A 19696-nucleotide genomic window follows, 5' to 3' on the forward strand; every position below is an offset into this window, starting at 1 on the left:
GGTATCTAGCCAGGTACTCCAGACTCTCCAACTTCCTAAAGGTAGATACCCCCGCCACATTATACAGGTCTCTTACGAAGTAGTCTCTCTCCATAATTTGATCAAGTCTCATGTTTCTTTCCCTGATTAGTCTCTTCAATACACATATCATTTCCGCTTTCTAACAACACTCATACATATCTTCCTCACATAAACCGGCTGTCTTGACGATCGCCGCAAGATTCAGTCAGCTACTCCTGTTCCTATACCACTTGGGTCTCATCGTCCACCGCGCCTCTCAACAACAGTCTCGCGACCATCGCCTAATTGAATCGTTGTCGAATGTCCCACCTCTATTAGAACCAACATGTTCAATCGCAACAACTATCCGTCTGTACCGAATCCCTTCTCAGGCCGCCCCTCTTCCCGAGGCAATGCGAGTCCTGGTCAAGGTCCCCCACTTCCACGAAGAGATGGGTATGACACTGGCCATCCGCCGATGAGTGGCGCAGGGTATGAACAATTGCCGCATCAGTTTGACCACGATGTCCAGATGACTGATGCGTATAATCATTCAAGAGGTTATGGAACTCCGCCACCCAGGCCAGGTTACTCGCAGACACCTCCAAGAAACCCAGTAGGAGACAGGGCGCCCGGTGCGTCAGCCCAGGTATGGACGCTACGACCTGCGAAGAGCCCTGACAACTCGTATACGTTTGGAAACCTGTAAGTTTTTGCATGTGAAGTTGGATTCTGGAATTGCAAGCTAATAGCAAGCAGTGTTGCCGTCTCAACACAGGACTTCCCACCTTCGCGTGACGGACTTGACCTTTTACTCCTTGTGAACGATCTCTATGTCTTCTCTGCTCGCCCTCTCGATGGTTTCCCTCCTGGACATATCAGCATGTCGGATCCCCAGCGGACATGGGCGGGCGTTGCTTTCACAGATTCAGTCAAGGCCCAGATATTCGATCCGTTTAGTCAGGGCGGACAAGCCTATCTCGGATCAACAGATATTGAAGTCGGCTTTGCTGGGAAAAAGAGGGTCGAGACTCCGTACGACCAAGATGAGTTGGCAAACGCCGTGATCAAGGTAGGTACTCGATTGGATCGATGACGTTTGCACAGTACTAACTTTCTCTAGAACTTTGAGAACCAGATCTTCTCTCCGGGTCAGAAGATTTTGATGGATCATAAGAGCATACCGCTGCTCCTGACTGTCAAGACCGTTCAGCGGGTCGATCTTACATCGGAGAAAGCTGGGGCTGCTGCTGGAAGCACTGAGACGGACCCCACGGCGAGAGGGATCTTGACAAGGCACACCCAGGTTACTTTCTTCAAGGATGCGCGCACGGGCATCAATTTGAAGCCATCGAATCGTCGCCCCGCAGCAAACTCTATTATCACACCCGACTTTAAGTTCGAAGATATGGGGATTGGAGGACTTGACGCGGAGTTCAGCACAATTTTCCGTCGTGCGTTTGCATCGCGTATCTTCCCTCCCGGGTTGGTTGAAAAGCTTGGTATCCAACACGTGAAGGGTATTCTGCTTTACGGCCCCCCCGGAACGGGTAAGACCTTGATCGCACGGCAGATTGGGAAGATGCTGAACGCGAGGGAGCCCAAGGTCATCAACGGTCCTGAAGTGTTGAACAAGTTTGTCGGTCAGTCGGAGGAGAACATTCGAAAGCTGTTTGCCGATGCAGAAAAGGAATATAAAGAAAAAGGCGAGGAGAGTGGGCTTCATATCATTATCTTCGACGAGCTGGATGCCGTGTGTAAGCAGCGTGGTAGCGGAGCAGGTGGTGGCACAGGCGTTGGGGACAGTGTGGTCAATCAGCTGCTATCGAAGCTGGACGGTGTCGACCAGCTGAACAATATCCTCCTGATCGGTATGACTAACAGAAAGGACATGATTGACGAAGCTTTGTTGCGGCCGGGTCGTCTTGAAGTGCACATGGAGATTTCTCTTCCAGATGAGAACGGACGAGCTCAGATTCTGAAGATCCACACCCAGAAGATGAGGGAGAACAATGTCATGGATCCAGACGTTGACCTGGCTGAGCTCTCGCTCCTTACTAAAAACTTCTCCGGCGCTGAAATCGCTGGCCTTGTCAAGTCTGCGTCTTCGTTTGCTTTTACCCGGCATGTCAAAGTCGGTACCATGGCCGGCATCAGTGAGGATGTCGTAAACATGAAGGTCAACAGAGCCGATTTCCACCATGCGCTGGAGGAAGTTCAACCTGCTTTTGGCGTGTCAGAGGAACAGCTCTCGAGCCGTATCCAATACGGCGTCATCCATTACTCCCCTACAATTAACGAAATCCTGAAAGAAGGAGAGCTTTTCGTGAAGCAAGTCAGCAATGCTGAATCCTCTCCCCTCTTTTCCGTTCTGTTGCATGGTCCCACCGCCAGTGGGAAGACTGCTCTAGCCGCTCGAATTGCGATTGATTCCGGTTTCCCCTTCATCAAGCTGATTAGCCCTGAGGATATGGTCGGCTTTAGTGAAATGGCCAGAGTCCAGTACATCAGCAAGATTTTCGATGACGCTTACAAGAGTCGCACGAGTGTCGTTGTCGTTGACAATATCGAGAGAATCATCGACTGGGTCCCTATTGGTCCTCGTTTCAGCAACACTATCCTTCAGACCTTGATGGTCTTCCTGAGAAAGCAGCCTACCAAAGGCCGACGGCTGCTGATCCTTGCCACCACAACGGAGCGCGCTGTGCTCAAGCAGTTGGACATCTATAACTCGTTCAACTCGGATATCATGGTTCCCAACGTGATGACGTATGATGAGCTGCGTTATATCATGGAGCAGTCCGGAGCATTTGATGCCTCCGAGATCGAGCAGGCTCTGGCAGAAGTTGGTGGCATCACCGAAGATAGAACTATCGGCGTTGGCGTTAAGAAAGTGCTTTTGGGTATTGAAACAGCGAAGCAGGATCCTGACAAGGTGGGCCGTTTTGTCCGCGTCATCAACCGGGCGATTGAGGAAGAGCGAACTTTCCAATAGACCTTTGCTTTCTGATGCGTTGGCTGTTGTATATCGAGCATAATCACTTCTATACATAGTAAAGATTGTCATGGCCCTGGGAGGCGACCTGTACGGAATGATATATCTTTCATCGAGCCTCACTGAATTGTGCAACATAGATGTTTCCCGTTTTTTCCATGCTTTCGTCGCGTAGAAACGTCCACTGGTCGAGCTGAAAACCCCGAAGAAAGCCTTAATTGAAGTGATGTCCTGAAGATTCCAGTCTGCGCTCTTCAAGCGGCATAGCACTAAGAAACTACAGTTTTCTACTATCTATAGTACATGAGCCATCGGAGCCCAATATTATAACACGCTTTCCAGATCAGTAACATCCACATCAAATACTTCAGAAACAACAGCCTGAACTTGAGCTGCGAACATAGTACATGATATAATTAATTATTCAATCCTGTCACATGACGTTCAACAATATCTTCAAAGGATCTTCCTTGTTCGTGACTATGTCGCAAGAGCCATAGTGGTCGTCCTGTTTCAGGTTGTCTTGGTTCAGGGGTAATCACATTATCACTATCCACATCATATCGACTAGTCGCATCACATTCTAGTAGTCTAGTTGACTATTGATCCCAAAACCCAATTAAGGCTCTTATGCTCTCTCTTGCATGGTGTTCTCATCATCCTTTTTGATTGTCTGGGGGTAGTCTCCTCACATGTCTACTGCAGGTCAAGTGACACGCCCGGATATCTGACCGTGTTTCCTCTTCTGGATACATCGCTCTTCCTTCGTGACTATTAGGTGATTCTCAGAGCTATGACTGACGCGTACAGGAAGCCATGGACTGCGCTTCTACGTGGGTGGAAACCGCGCGTTTTCCATCTAGACCCTAGGAAGACTGAGTTTGACTACGGGAGTATCAACAAGGTCTAGAACTTCATCGGGCACTGATCGCTGCCTACGGCTAAGGAGCGAATCAATGATTACTGTCTCTACGCGTCTGATGCGCTTCTCCAAAAGCGTCCCAGGTGTAATTTGATGCCCAAAGTGTCCTAGTGTGCCTTAGGGCTGCACCTTGTCCTCGGCCTCGTCCTCCTGCAAAAGCGGCAAGGAGAACGATCCGAAAAAGGAGGGCGGAGCGGAGAAAAGGCGGTGCGAAGTCGTCCGCTGGCGGAAGTGAAAGTGGAGGCGGCGGAATAGAGGGGGGCGTTCACCCTGGTGCATCCTATGATCTTTATCCAAACGGATTGCCAGGAAGGAGGCATGATGGATCTGTGATTTCTTCACAGTCATATCTTCTGCCTTTTTGCCTGGATATTAAAGCCGCACGGCGTCTGGAATGTGTACCAGCGCGCGACAACCCTGTGGGCACTGAAATAGCCGGATCTTAAAGGCTGTCCATTCCTTCCGGTGCGGACTGTCCTCTCTGGAGAGAAACGGCTGAAGCTTGCATCTGTCATCTTCTGTCGGCTATTGTGGTTTCGATTATTCGTCAACTCGGAACCTGAGCATTCCCAGTCACTGCGGTTGCCGTCAGAAATCTCCAGCATCCGCCGGCGGATCAAGGTATCAAGGGGCAGATGAAACTGTCAGCGCACAATGACAAGTTTGTTCATGTGGTAAACATTGAATGTACAACAGAGTGGTCAAGCCCACGAGAATATATACCTCCCAGAACGCATATTGACAACGAATTTCCCAGATTTGAAAAGAGAAAGCAATCGCGCCGATCCCATTCCTACCCAGCCGTCCAATTTTGAACCCAAAAGTCGTCACTGTCGTCAAAAGTCGAGTTATCCAAGCACAAAGGCCGTCGTATAGACAGCTAGTTCTCATCGTCGAAGGTGTATTTCTTCGCTGCTCGCCGGTACTCACTGGGATATGCCTTCTCCGCCTTGGATTTCAACGCACTAGGAACGACATTTCTGTCAGTATTCTCTAAAAATCACCATAGACACTGATCTCGCGAAATGCATCTTGCTGCTGAACATGCAAGCAGTGCCAAGAATAGGCATAACGGCGGAGCGCGGCGGGAATCGAAATCCGCTTTGGCGGAGCGGAAACCGACGACGATCATAACCCATGGAAGAGCCAACAGGGAGAAAAGGGCTGGGAACTCACTTCACACGTTTTTGAGTCCACTCAAGATCACTCTTGGTCTCTCGAGCAATCTTGATTCCCTCTGAAAAGTTGGCGCGGACGCCCTTGAGACGGCGCTGAGCGAGGGCTTGCAATTCGAGAAGCTCTCGCTGCTTTGCGTTGAGCTGGCCGGATCTGTTTAATAAACGACGTCAGCATCGATGATGCAAATCTGCCGCGCGAATGTGTTGTACTTCCAGTCATACTCACGTTTGCGCCTGTTTTGCGAGTCCTCGATCCAACGGGGTCGGGTCGAAAACATCCTGCATACGATCACTGAGGATTTCCACGACGTCGATTCCCGAATAAGATGCCGAGCTTGACTCATAGTCGCCGCTGAGAGCACCGCTACCGTAACTGAAACCAGAGACACGGCTTCCCGTGGTGGTGCTAGTGTCAGAAATGTCTGGGGGTGATCCAGAGATCCGACTGATTGGAAAGAGGCTGGCCGGAGCCGGTGCTTTTGACGGCACATTGATGGGAAGAGCGGCAGGCTGGTAACGCCGAGTAGCCATTCTGATATGATGGGTCTCTCAACACGGAAGGGTAGACTGAAAGTTGAGCAGCACAGGACACCGAGGAGTCGAGCACGGAGGCGAGCACAAAGGTTACTTAATGCACAAGGAGAACTTTGACTTGCTCAGAGGGCGAAGATGTCTAGTGATGTGATATGACGGAGACCAGGAAGAAGTATAGTAAAGCTTGGGTTGAAGATCAGGACCTGGGAGGAAGAAATGGAAAGGGAAGAAGGAGGAAGATGCATGATGAAAGAAAAGATGAGGGTATTTATAGCCCTCGACGGAAGGTCGTCCATCCGGTGGAAGATCGATTGAGGAAGTCCATTACCCATGGAGAAAGGGGAAAGGGGGGAGGGGGGTGGGGAGAGGTCGAGGATGATGTGATGTTGGATTGGAGATTTTAGGCATTTGTCCCTTTCCGGAATCTCTTCTCCTTGTCCCCCTCAACCTTCGACCTTCCAACTCTTCTTCTTCCCCCAATCCTAACCTCCCAATTCCGCCTGTTACTCAATCTCTGGCCGCCAATTCGCTCTTGTTCCCGAGACGACCCCGCTTAGGGTGGAAAGACGAAACTCAAGAGAGGAGATTCCGATACACGGAGACTGGCCCAGCCCTCTTAATACTCCTCCATACGGATCACCTTCCGCTTGTCTGTGGCAACGATACAATCGGGCCTTGAATTTCTATGATAATCATTTTTCCGCCATGTGTCTTGGGATGTATTGGAGGCAGCGGAGTGCAGGCCTGGGTGAAGAGTGCCTTGAGGTTATAAAGATGCCAACTTCCGTGGATCTCAGCGGAAGCTCCGACTAATTTCTTCCTACCTTTTTCTTTACCCCTTCACCTTCCTGCCGCACCGTCTTACTCCCATTCGATATCTCTTCCCCGTCCTTCTCTTCGCTTTAAGAGAAAAAAAAAATTGTACTCGCTTAGTCCGTTTCCCATTGTCTCGGTCATTGAGTCTCAAATTGCACCAAAATCAGGGGGCTGGGTGGCTGGAAGAACAACATGGATGTCGACTGATGAGACCCTAGTAGGGTGAGGGTTGCATGACTACGAGACTGTGAGAAGCAGCAGAAACGAAATACTCAACCCTGATGCTACCATGGCACTCATTGACAATATGTGGGAAATATATTGCCCACCCCAAATGATACAATGCTGGTATTCATGACGGAGTGGTGTGTTTGTATAAGGGTGGAAACTAACTCCAGTGTGCTTGGAGACACTCAGCTATTTTTGCTCGGGAGTTTTTGGTTGTCTCCATTCTTTCATGGATTCGCCTTTGCTGGTCAGTTAGCCTCATAAGTCATCCTCTTTTAACGTGAGGATAAAAGCGAAGACCGGCTGACGGGGAAAACAGAAAATTTCGAAAGGAAAACAATGATGATAAGCGTTGGACATCATTGCATGAATTGACGAAAGGCCGACAATGCGGAAATAATTTGTCAGGGATGCCTTATCGAAGCAACCAAGGTTGCCTTGCCTCGCTTTCAAACCGGAATTAGGGTGACTTCTGCTGCGGAGGTTTTCCATCAAAGATCGTGCAACCAACAAAGTTAAATTCGCCTGTTCTTAGTTCGATAAAAAAGGGCCTGGAGGTTTATTCGAAAAGCTGGATCCTGTGATGAGCCACCGATCCGCCTATCCGCGGCTCTGTGCCATCATGACCTGTGAAATGAGCATCACATCATTGAAAGAGAAGAATTCAGGCAGTGACAAGCGCCCTAAACGCCATCAACCCGACTGCATATGGTGGGAAGTGGATCTGAAGGAAATAATAATCATCTACGGAAGAAAAGTACATGCAGGTCGCAGACAGCAGCAGGGCGAGAAGACCCATCCGATCGAACGCTCTCGAAGGAAAGGTGATGGTCCATCAAACAACAGCCATAATTCTTATACCATACAAAAGGACTCAGTGCCACTTTGCCAAATACCTTCGCTGCTGACGTGACAACATTGAGTTGACACACCAGCCGAATTGATTGCATCGCTCCCATGTTGGACTGGATCGCTGGCTTGGACAAGGCGACAGCGAAGCCACTCGGGATTAACACCAAGTGAAGCCCGGCCTTCATTCGCTCTGATAGTAATGTGCTCATCGTCATTACTCTACAAGTTTGGTGCCCTACTGCAGATGCCTGATACTTCCTGTCTTTGGCTAGGCTGATCTTCATCTTTTTGGGACAATAGGATGTGTATGCCTGAAAAATGAATGCAGCCCCATGCTGAAGGGACTAATAATCCTGTTTGCTCGGGTAGTCAACAGTTTGGCCGACCGGATAGCAGGTGCACAGATGAGGCCCAACACATGACACACTTTTATCATCAGCAGTACCTAGTACCGGCTATTTTTCTCGCTTTCTTCCTTTATCCATTTTCTCCTGGTCCTACATTCCTTATCCCAGGTGCTGATGGAGACGGTACTCAAAGAAGGGGCTTCAGCGTTCCTGAGGCCAGCCGCACTTTCGTTGGCTCTGGCGGACCATTTTCATTCAACATGACCTATCTAGCTTCACCTGAGCTGTCGGTTTGACACGGCAATTGGATTGTTTCCCGTCAATCTGGGAAAATAATAATTCATTTACGGGCTGCGTTCGCATTGGCCTCATATTCTCGCCGAGGTCTGTGTCCTTGGATGGAGGCCGTCTGTTCTTACGGGCTGGAGCATGCAGGAAAGGTGCTTCGTTCCCAGCAAGACGGGTTCTTGTACCCTGCGAAGCAATTTCAGTTCCACTCAGAGATCATAGACTTACTCGCCCAATATGCAGCTTGGAAGTGATGAATGTGGGGTTGGGTCGAACTCGCCTATCGTGCCTTTGCTTTCTCACCGCCACAAGCAGACCTGATACAGCTTCAACCAATCGGCACTCCAACGCACTAGGTATCATGGATACAGAAGCCAATGATAATACCCCTTCCTCCTGTCCTTTCTAGAATACACTCAATCGAGGCCATGTTTATTTATGTGAGATCAACAACGGCTGTACTAAATCAGGCGGGACTCTGTGCTTGGACTGGCTATCTAGAACATATGTGCGACTCATTTGCGCTACTGTTCACGTCGCGATTGTGTGGAAGCTCTCACAGCCGCGAAGACTTGATCTCAACCTCCGCGATCTAGGGTCTAAAAATGGAACATAACCTTCAATATGGCCTTCTGACCAGGATCAGTATTTTCGCTGAATGGCCAACCGGTACGCGCCTGCAGTTCTAACCTTCTGTTAGCTACAGGTGATCAGTAACCACGAGCTTCGGGCACTTTTGGAACAGCTGTTTGGAATCGCGTACAGAACTGGTAGGACAAACGTCATCCCGAACTCAGCTGACAAGACAAGGTATCGGTCAGTCAGTCTGAACATCCCAGATCTGCATCTGCAGGGCACCGGTAAGTCCTGAAGAAGCAAGGAGGCAGAACGGAACGCACACAAGGAAGGATCATGACAACATCCTTCATTGCCCTATCGACTTCTGATCCCGCTTACACGTCTCCGGCTTCTAGGCAACACCCACTTCCTCTTGCGCGTCACCTGAACCAGTAGTTACACAGACATCGTCAACTTCATCAATCGGAGTTTTTCTCTGCCCCCTGCCTTGGCCACATGGTGAGATCGGAGGGAGGAGTGTCGGGACATCTGACATATCCGCGGATTCGGACTCGGTCTTCGATTCGAGGACCTCTCAACCCCGACGCGAAAGTGAAACTGAAACTGAAACAGTCTACAATTTTTGTGGGATCAGAACTCAAAATCCGAAAGGCAGAATGGGATGGATGGTTGTGTCCATCTGACTATCGAACATTGTCCAGTACCACAGGCTGAGCCCGACTTGCAGGGGTGACGCAGTAAAGCCGGCATGAGAGGTTTCGGTTGGACTATTCCACGACAGTGCGAGTCACAAAGGGAGGCCCTGATGTCACCCTGTCGTAGGGATATGCCTGCCATCTGATCCTGGTTTCTGAAGGAAAGGGAAAAGCAACTTTATCATTTGATAATTCTGTCACAGATCGGATACAGGTAGCGTAGGCATCGGACGCAGGTTCTCTTCGAGTAAACAGGTACCTCGAACAGATACCCACCGATAGGCCGTACTGCGAACTCATACGGCTTCTTCAAGGAAATGAAAAGGGACAGGTGAAAGATAAGTAGCCAATTGGGTATATCACTATACAAATTTGTCTATTCAGAAAGTAGTAATAGAACAAGAGTGAAGGGATTTCGATTCTCAACCATTTGCACATACAATGAATCCCTGGAGGCAAAAACAAAAGCGTATGTAAAGTGGTATCTAAAAGCAAACCGCGCAGAATGAAGGCTGAGCAGCTGAAACAATAGGGAATTTTCGCCAGTACAAATTCGAGAAATGACGCCGTGCACAAGCTCGAATGGTCTCAAGAACAATGAGCCTGATTCCTCGGCACCATGATGCTGAAAAGGTATCAAATTGGACGCGCAGCCGAATGCAAATGCAAAATGGCAATCCACAGATGCGGGGACGGGAGAGGAGACATGGATGAAATATTTGAAAACAAATTCTCCAAAGCGCCTTTCCGACCGATGGCTTTCTTGCCATTGCATACCCTCAACCCAGACCAAAATAATAGATAAAAGCAACTGAACCCAAGTCGTACGGGCAATAGCATCCCGTTACATGAAGATTAAAAATTGGAATCGTAGTCTCGCAGGGAAACGAGCACGTCTCAGCAGGTCGAGACCTAAATTCCGGACGACAGCTGCTCACTGAGAGTGCGATGCATCGGACAAATGACCGTCGTGATCAGGTTTTAGACGATCGCGAAGAAGAAGTAAAGGGCGATCAGGAGCGAGAAGTCCCATCATCATCTTTCCTAGTTCGTTGTGTTTGATAGGTTTCGTCACATAATCGTTAAAGCCAGCACGGGCAGCATTCTCGATTTGATCGGTCATCGCATTGGCGGAGAGAGCCATAATAGGAATCTGGGGATAGTGATTCTTCAATTCCCATTTGCGAATCTCACGACATGTTTCGTAGCCATTCTTGACCGGCATTTGGATATCACACTGGCAAGGTAAGGTGTCAGATGCGGATCATATGACAGGCGAGTCAATGGATTCCTCTACTTACAATGATCAGAGAATAGTAACCCGGTTCCTTGGAGAACACTAGCTCTGTGCATTCTTGCCCGTTGGTTGCAGTCTCGGCCATGACCTTGATCTTGTCAAGATACTTCAGCATGACCTAGAATCTTGTCAGCCATTCTGTAGATGAGGGATAGGCAAGCCATGCATAGCAACATACCATGCGATTCGTTTCATCATCCTCAACCAGTAATATCCGATACCCTTTATTCCCGATGACCTCCTTCACCATCTTCGACATGGTCTTGAAATTATTGTTGATCTCTCGGGCCATGTCTTGATTCCTATCTTTGCTCAGATCGCGCTGGTTGTCGGGGTCAAATATAGCCGAAAACGCCGAGGGCTTGACCGGTTTGGGAACGGTAAATACGCGCTTTCCGCTCGAGGACAGATCCTTCAACCTCGAATTGATCTGACGTTTCTGGACGAGGTCGGAAATAATGACAAGCGCGGGAGCAGTGGCCTGATCACAGTCCGCGACATACGATATCATATCCAACACTTCCTCAACGCTTGGTAGGTTAAGGACCAAGTGAGTCGGCTGAGATGCGGCACCATCATTCATTGAGTCCCTCCAGTCTTCCACATCAGGCATGGATGCGATCGAGAATGGAATATCATGGGGGACCACCTGCTCGATGTGCTGTTTGATGGCTTTGCGGGCGTGGTCGAATGGGCACAGGATGACGATGGAGTAGAGGCTTCGAGGAGTATCGGAGACCTGGCATGTCCTAGCCGGGGGTTGTAACCCTGACGCCGAGGGCCGATATGGGGAGCGTGAAGCATCCTGGCTGGAGGAAGTCGGTGCTATCCCTCGTTTCTGGTTGTCATCTGACTGATTGGGATGACTAGCAGACTCAATTTTTGGCAGTGGGTCTGTGCTATGGATCTCTGGGGTCGGTATAGCCGACGACATTGACGAGCGCTCGGAAAAGTTGTTGAATGCAAAACGCACGGAGGGGTCGAAGCTACTGGATGGCTGAGAGAGGGGTGATTCAAGGGCGGGAGACAGATCAGCTGGATCTAATCCCCTGGAGTCGGGAGATTCTCTAGAGAAGAGCAGTCTCTGCAACGACTCGGGTTTTGACTGCGTTCCGAGCTCGGACGTGCTCGAAGACTGTCGAACTAGACGAGGACTATCCGGTGAAGGAGGCGGCGGCGCATCGACCTTGACGAAGAACGAGAATGTAGCACCCTGTCCCTCTTTGCTACTGGGAGTTAATCGTCCCCCGTGCATTTCGACCAGCTGCTTGGATAAGAATAGCCCCAGTCCACTACCTGCGTTTTGCTGAGAGGCATTTTCTCCTAGTTGGCTGAACCGCTGCATCAAGCGCTCGGCGTCCCTGGCGCTGAATCCCTTCCCGGTGTCGACAACATCGAAATTCAACAACAACTCCGTCTCCTTCAAAAGCACCGAAGCATCCCGATAGATACTACAGCTGATGTGCACCTCTCCTTGAGCGGTAAACTTCACCGCGTTGCCAACGAGGTTGATGAGGACCTGCCGGATGCGGAACCTATCGCCAATTACCATAGGTGGCACATCCACATCCATCAAGTAATTGAGCTCGAGTCCCTTGTCGAGAGCTCTAGAAGAAATGGTATCTATCACATCCTCAACCACAGACCGGACATGGAACCAGGAGTTGACCAAGGACATCTTTCCAGCCTCAACCCGGGATACATCGAGGATATTGTCCACCAGCTCGCGCAAGTTAGTCGAACTGTTTTGGATGGTATCGAGCATTCGCCTTTGGTCAGTGTCAAGCTGCGTATCAAGAATGAATGGAATGGTGCCAAGAATTCCATTGAGCGGAGTTCGGATCTCATGTGACATATTGCTGAAGAATTTCGTTTTCGACTCCATCTGATTGTTCAGTTGTTGCATTGCCTTGTTGAGTTCCCTCTCCAGATTTTTGCGGTCGTTGATATCGGTGCAAGTGCCATACCAGGAGGCTTCTCCGCTGCCAAAACTGCTTGTCTCAACTCGAACCAGGCGCACAAGATGCCACCTGTAGTCGCCACCTTTAGAACGAAGGCGCATCTCTGTCGAATAGAACACTCGCCCATTCTCGTCCTTCTGGACGGAAGCGATCCCAAGCCTGACGAGTTCAGCCAATGCAGGCGTGACCCCTTGGATGAACTGTCGCCCCGTGGATCCTGCTTTCTCTTTTCCAGCAAAATCCTCCTTCCCAGTAGAGTCGGCAGGCGCTTTATTTTGCAAATCTGCAACGTACGCGGAGAGCGGGCCGCATTTCTCCAAATCGTCAGGATGCACATGCTTTGCGAAGCCGAAGTTAAGAGCCTCGTCAAGTTTCTGGCCCGTGTAGAGATGCCACTGCTCATTCACAAAGATAAGGCCCCGATGTTCAGTTGCTTCGAACACGACTTGCGGGATCGAATTGGAGAATGCTCGATACTTAGCATCGATCGCGAACTTCTGCCGCTCTTGGGCGGCTTTCAGCTCTGCAACATGCTGCTCATGTATGTCAAGGAAAGACCCAATCCAATACAGCACCTCGCCTGTAGAAGACAGCAGGGGATTGGCTCGGAATATAAACCAACGGAACGCAGAATCATCGTTGAATCGCTTGACACGCACACGTTCTGTGAACTGTGAACCAGTGCGTAGAGCGTTTGCCCATTCTTGCGAGATGTGATCGCGCTCGTCAGGATGTATATTTTGCCACGGTTCCCTCGACTTCTGTTCTTGGGGCTGACTTCTCCTGTAGGCATCGAACTTGGAATTAGTCCAAATGACCTCTCCGCTTTGAGGCTTGGCAAGGAAGAGGTGAAGAGGGACTGAATTCAGCATGAGTTGTGCTACTGTATCAGAAAAGGGGCGCGGAATCTCCCTTTGCAACTGCGAATAGATAGAGTTCGTGGAAGGGTGACGGTTGGATCCCTGCGTCGGCGATATGACAGGTGGTACCTTAGAATCCTGTAATGGGGAGGCCATCATGATGTTGGCGTCCTGCGCCGACAACTCTTCATCTACAGAGCGGTTTCCCCATATCCTGCCAGGGGAAGTGGGCGTGGACGCAGCCAGTTTCTTCGATTTGGAGACTTTATTCCGGTGTTGATTGATGGCACCTCGGAAGCTCTTAGACGGGTGAACGTTGAAATAACTATCCACCGCTTCGCTGTTACCTCTGGCAGCAGGCCCGGGCGACTCACCGGAATTGAGAGCCCCGGAATTTGCAAGGTCGAGTGCCGGAGTTCCAAGATTAGATATTGAAGGACTGAACTTTGTCGAGTTTGATGCTTCTCCGGGACTGGAAAGGCTAGCGCGGGCGGATAGAGAGACGTCATCTGCAAATGCGTAATTGACGTGTCCACTGAGTCCAGCAACAAGCTCCAGCTCACTGCTTTCATCGGAAAATGTTCCACCTAGACCGAGGATATGACCGTAGCGAGGAATGTGCATGCGCGAAGTAAGTTGCCGCTCAAGCTGGCTATACTGTTGCGCGAGACCGAAAGAAGCCGTGAGGTGGGGCATGAGATGTGCCAATGACTGCCTGAGATTCGAAGGATAGGGCATGATTGGCGATAATAAAGAGATGATTGCAACGGGGAACCTCAGAGTAGACGGCGACGTCTCCTTGGAGCGTCCGGCATGCAGAAGCGGGATATGAACCACCGACTTGGCCAGGTCCACCCCTATTGCTTCTAAGGGTTCTGTATTTGAGTAGTCATGAGGGGGAGGGTGCTGTGCAAATGCGCTTTCGTCGACGGTGTGGCTGGTAAAGAAAGGGTTTTGATCTGCGTGCGTACGGGGTGCAGGAGAAGGCGCAGGGGATTGTGACCAAGGGGACGGTGGAACTTGTTCGTATTCGTCGTATACTTGCATCAATGGAACGGTTTGCGGATAAGGATCGGAACCACTGACGTTGGAAGCCGATCTGCCGCGGGCATAGAGCAAATTTGGCTGAGGCGACCTAGGAGGTCCTGTTGTAGGAGTAACTTGGACCCGGTCTTCCGGAGTTTGAGCGACTTGGTCATGAGGCGTTTTGGATGCAGCGGCTGGGTTTTCTGAGTACTCTCGGGTTAGTACAACAGGTTTGGTGCGCCCAAAAAGTTTCACAACCCCTGTTCGCTTGATGAGAGGATCGGCTTCCACCTCCAAAGGCCTAGGTATAGGGAAAACAGCCCGCCGATAGTTACATTGAGCAGGATTCAAAGGGTCGCAACAATGCACATCAGTTGCGACTTTTCCTCGCTCAGAAACAGATTCATGTTCGGCGACGGCCGGCATCTCAATTCGACGTGGATGTTTGTTATCCAGAGCTGCAGCTTCCTTCGGTGTCTGAACATATTGAAGTCTACTACTTGGCTCGTATCCAGTAGAGATCGCCCTGTCCTTACTGAAGCCTGCAAACGAGTGTCTGGATAGGAGTGATGGTCGCTTTGGGAGAGTCGAAGGAACAGTCGCGGGCGCAATTTTGCCATTCCCGGAGGCTTCCTTCTTTATGCTTGCAACATCCCCAGGTTCTTTGTGAGAAGAGCTATGAGCCGGTGCTGTGTCCTCACTCTGCTCCAAGTCACATGTCGAATCAGGATTGTAAACCGCCTTCTGGCCCCAAGGAACGTTTTCAAGATCTGTCGTGTCACCCGGTACAGCGAGCGACACTCGATCAGCGCCATAGAGAGTTTTCAAGATATCGACAACATTTGCCCACCAACCCTCAAGCCCAGGATCAGCATTGAGTTGCAATGTAATATCATAAAGGTTCGGGGCGGGGTATGACGGGTCGTCGGGTACAGGTTTGTAGTCTGAGGGGAGGAATGCGCTCTGTGACGCCACCGCTGCTTTGACCGTGGCCGACCTCCGCTCGTCTTTAGGTTGTGAGGGTGTCATGTGAATCTTCACCTTTTCAGCCGGCAGCGTCAACTTGAAGGGACCAGTACGAGATGTATGATTTTGCGGCTGTTTCGTCGTCTCCTGCATATGTATCTTCGGGAAGGGATACGACGGTGTCTGACCAATAGGGTTGGCAGCATCATCCTCTAAATCGAAAGCTTTAACGGTGTCGCCAGATCCGGTCGAATCTGAATGGGAAGTAGAAGGTACTGCTCCCGCAGACGAAAGGGAGAATTCTGGGGGTGAGAGGTTTGATAGGCGCCGTTTCTTGCTTGATTCGTGCGGTGCAGAGGTCATGGAAGTCGGCTCCCTATGATCTGTCGAATTGGAATTCTGCGATTGTTGCAACTGTTGGTAAACAAGCAATTCTTCCATTTGTCTCCGAAGTTCCTTGAGTGTCTGAGAGGTTCGACCATCTTCGTGAGAGCCCTTCTCCTGATTGGCGTGAGCTTTTATAGCGGACGATAATATACTGTCTGCTTTTGCAGTCTCTTCATGCGACCCCGGAGGTGAGCGAGAGTGGGATTTGTGCGCGAAGCCATCTATCGCCGTGACTCCTTCCCCAGTATAGCCACCTCCGCCATGAGCAAGACTCGAAACCGAATAAGAGGGATCAGGATGTGGTGCGGTAATAGGCGAAGGAGCCTCGGCCGGTGATGGAAGCGGAGATGCCCTCATGCTTTGGACTTCCCCCATGCTAAACTCCCTCCACCGCCGGACAGACACTCAATTCTCCTGGGCGAATCCGACTCCACAGGAGGCAAATGTGGCACTCATCTCTCGGACGGACAGGTCCGCGATCGCAGGGTATATGAAACGGTTGGCAGTTCGTAGTGCTGTTGCAAACGGGAAGGCAAGCGCGCGAACGGAAGAGTCAAGTAGGGTAACTCTGGATGGAATCAGGTGATTCAAAGAATTATATCGACATAGGATAAATTTGGACAGGCCTGCTGTACCTGTAGGTGAGCTAAATATAAAAAAAAAAAAAAAAAAGAAAAGAAAGACAATAAATAAATAATGGTCGATTATAGTCCGAGGACGTAAGAGAGGACAGACGATGGGAGGAAAACTGAGCGGAAAAAAGATGGGTAGGAAAGGCAAGTGCTCAGAGGGTGGGTTAAAGCGGTGTACAGTGTATAATCAGCATAGGCAGTAGGGTCGGTGGTGGTGGTGAGGGTGATCCTCCAAGTCGCAGGAGGCAGGGGAGAAAATTATGATCAGAATTAGATCAAAGCAAAGTGGATAGGCAAGAGTACCCTAAGCATGATGACAAAGGAAAATAAAAATAATCACAACAAGAGAGTCAAATGTAGGTACTGACCTGTAGAAGTGTAGGATTGCACAGTAGAGCACACTGAAGGCACTTGGCAGAGCTAGCAAAGTTCTGTCTTGTTATTATGATTATTATTAATATTATTTTTGACCTGTAGTACTGTCACTTCTGTATGGACAGTAGATAATATCATAGAACCATAGAGGTAGTAGGTAGGTAGACGGTTAGAGATCGTCGGTTTGAGGTAAGGCTGGATGGAATTGATCCGTCTCCGGGGGGTTTGAGGAAGGACCCGAGCCTATGACGTATGCGTGCCCTTGGGGGGGGGCTAAACCAGTGACCAGACCGCGGGAACCTGAAAAGTTTCCTGGACCCAGAAGGGAAGAACGGAATGACACTGGTGACCGTCCAGGTATGAGACTTTGACAAGAGACAAGAACAATAGTCTATATGAGACTCAAAGAAAAAAGAGTTTGCAGAATTTGACAACAGGTTCTGAAGCTGTAAGGTGGGAGAGAAGTACCCAGTCTAGATAGGAGGATGAAGGGAACGGAAGGGAAGAGGAGAGGAAGAGCAACAAAGAGGGTGGAGCAAAGGCCGGTGAACACAGAATAATGGCAGCCGGAAGGGAAGTAGGATTGTCCGCTGAGCTTGGTGGTGGTTGTGATGATGGTGATGATGCTAGTGCTATTGCTGAGGATGGAACTGGGGCTGATTCTGGTTCTGGTTCTGGTACCTAAATGGTAGGTAACCAGTAACTGGTAGGACAGGGCTTGGGTGGAGGTGGATACGGAGCCAGGATGCTGATGGGGCTGCGGAGTACGACTAGAGTACTGTGAACTACTCCATACCTTGGATAACTATGTGGCAGGTAGACAGTTCTGTGACTTTTGGAATAGAGTAGTGAGAGTTGAAAAAATAAGGGCAAGGAAATTGCGACAAGTATAAAAACATATGGGGTAAGTACCATATTATCTGTGGATCATTTTGTTCTTCTCTGACTCGAAGTGCTACCTATGTACCGGTGTACGGTACCTGTAGAAGGGTGGCTGGTACAGAGAACCATCAAGACTGTACTTAGAGTGGCCAGAACTATTTCGTCACAGGGAGTTTGGATTCTTAAAGAAAAAGATGATCACTCATCAGAAGTAGCGTATGTCATCTGAACTACTCGACAAAAAGGATGAGGATAAGGACACATCTGCCACCTCACAAAGTAAACACATCGAATAAATATTTCTCTCTTGTCATTGACCTTCTCCTATGTCGCGCCTAGAAACGCCCTGTTCCTCAAAATCTTATACATGAAGGGCCGGGATTGAGGATGAGGTAATTAGGTATAAGGTAGTCTATGGGGTGCGTCATACAATGGGCCAGTTCCTGGTTCCATGGATATCTTCTTAAAGCGCCGATCCGTGGTGACTTGCCCTTAGTACTATCTACGTAGTGGGGTTGACTTCAGAATGCAATTCGAACGGAGAGTGTCGCGCGCCTTAGTAGAGACCATAATAAAGTAAGTGAGATGGTATTCTGTCTGTCTAATTCTTCCTATCCCTGCGATATCGACATCGTGCGGCCCCTGACTAGTTATTCGTGAATTAGCTAGTCCTGTGCGCTAGTGTTGCCTTGGTCATACTCAACTTCAACCCTGCAAGTTGGATTATCTATGGGTGATTGGCGAAGTGGAGTACTAGACAGAACGGAATCCAGCAAGTGACAATACTGCCTAGTTATCCACTTGTCCACTTAAGTAAAAACTCTAAGAAGCTGATGGCTCCCAAGTTGATCAACATTCCCCTGATGCCAAAGATGTCAGTATCTACCCAGGTATAGAGAAGGGTATTCCGTCCACTCAGAAGTAGTATGCGTCGCGCGCGGTACGGCTTCAGGTTATCGGCTACCAATGACGCATGGTTATGATATACAGCCATTTCAAGACACGAAACTCAACTCTCCACTACCTTGCCTCACCGATCACCGTTATTGATACTACTAACCGACTACTGCCTTTATCTTAGGTAAAGAGCTGTCGCGTGGTCAGGCGGCGGCTGGTTTGCCACATCTGACTTCACCTTAAACTGATTGATGGAACTGGAATAAACCCCAGACTCGTTATAAACTGAAAGGTATCATTAATGGGACACGATGTTTGAGGATGTATTTTATTCTTCTCCACGGTTTCATCCGAAGCTGGCGAGGCTGCTTAAAGGGTAAGTGTGTATCAGATGTCAGCCTTGCTCTAAACCGTGTCGTCATTTGGCGTTAGTGCTGTATGTGCCGTGTTACGGAGCTATATGTCTAGACCAACCTCGTGCTGGACTCGAGTCAGTTGAGGTTTCCGACCGAATATCTGGCGTTATGCATATCCCTGACTAGACAGTATCAGCATGGTCGGTATCATGCATTGTTCCATATCTGCTTCTCTTGATTTCAGTTGCTGTCGTTATGCTCAATGCTTTGGTACGTAAACTCTCCACTTTCTTTTTATGTCCACTTCCAATTGGCACTCAGTCCCTGGTGGGAAATAAGTACAGGTGGCTAGGATCGGCAATACGCCGTCATTATGGACCCGCAACTAGAGCATGCTTTCGGCAATAGTTCTGGTTGCGAGGACTAGTAAGACTGGATGGGCAACCAGGCTTAGTCGACACCATGCATAATAGTTCATGCACATGCGCCTTTCCACATTTCTGGAAATCTTCTTACATATATTCAGCGAGGTGACGGGATTTATGAGAATCATCGTGCCGCCTTCGGCATGGTGATCGAGACTTACGGTCATGGCTAAGTTTGTTGACGTTTTACCCTCAGAC

General features: G+C 49.5%; 3 protein-coding genes across 3 annotated transcripts; 1 reads left to right on the plus strand and 2 right to left on the minus strand.

Moving 5' to 3' along the window:
* Nucleotides 1-346: 346 nt before the first annotated feature.
* Nucleotides 347-2995, plus strand: Aud_003539 (AAA family ATPase SEC18; the record flags this gene model as incomplete). Its single annotated transcript, XM_043288489.1, has 3 exons — nucleotides 347-705; nucleotides 760-1072; nucleotides 1124-2995. 3 exons carry the CDS (start codon nucleotides 347-349, stop codon nucleotides 2993-2995), a joined length of 2544 nt encoding a protein of 847 aa, XP_043144424.1.
* Nucleotides 2996-4797: 1802 nt separating this feature from the next.
* Aud_003540 (KxDL motif-containing protein) lies at nucleotides 4798-5626 on the minus strand (the record flags this gene model as incomplete). The annotated part of the gene is made up of 3 exons (XM_043288490.1): nucleotides 4798-4882; nucleotides 5094-5246; nucleotides 5322-5626. 3 exons carry the CDS (start codon nucleotides 5624-5626, stop codon nucleotides 4798-4800), a joined length of 543 nt encoding a protein of 180 aa, XP_043144425.1.
* A 4742-nt stretch (nucleotides 5627-10368) lies between these two features.
* pkhB (putative sensor histidine kinase/response regulator) lies at nucleotides 10369-16306 on the minus strand (the record flags this gene model as incomplete). Its single annotated transcript, XM_043288491.1, has 3 exons — nucleotides 10369-10671; nucleotides 10736-10849; nucleotides 10910-16306. 3 exons carry the CDS (start codon nucleotides 16304-16306, stop codon nucleotides 10369-10371), a joined length of 5814 nt encoding a protein of 1937 aa, XP_043144426.1.
* Nucleotides 16307-19696: the final 3390 nt, after the last annotated feature.

The sequence above is a fragment of the Aspergillus udagawae genome, assembly GCF_001078395.1.
Source record: "Aspergillus udagawae IFM 46973 DNA, scaffold_2, whole genome shotgun sequence".
In the NCBI taxonomy this organism is placed as follows: Eukaryota; Fungi; Ascomycota; class Eurotiomycetes; order Eurotiales; family Aspergillaceae; genus Aspergillus; species Aspergillus udagawae.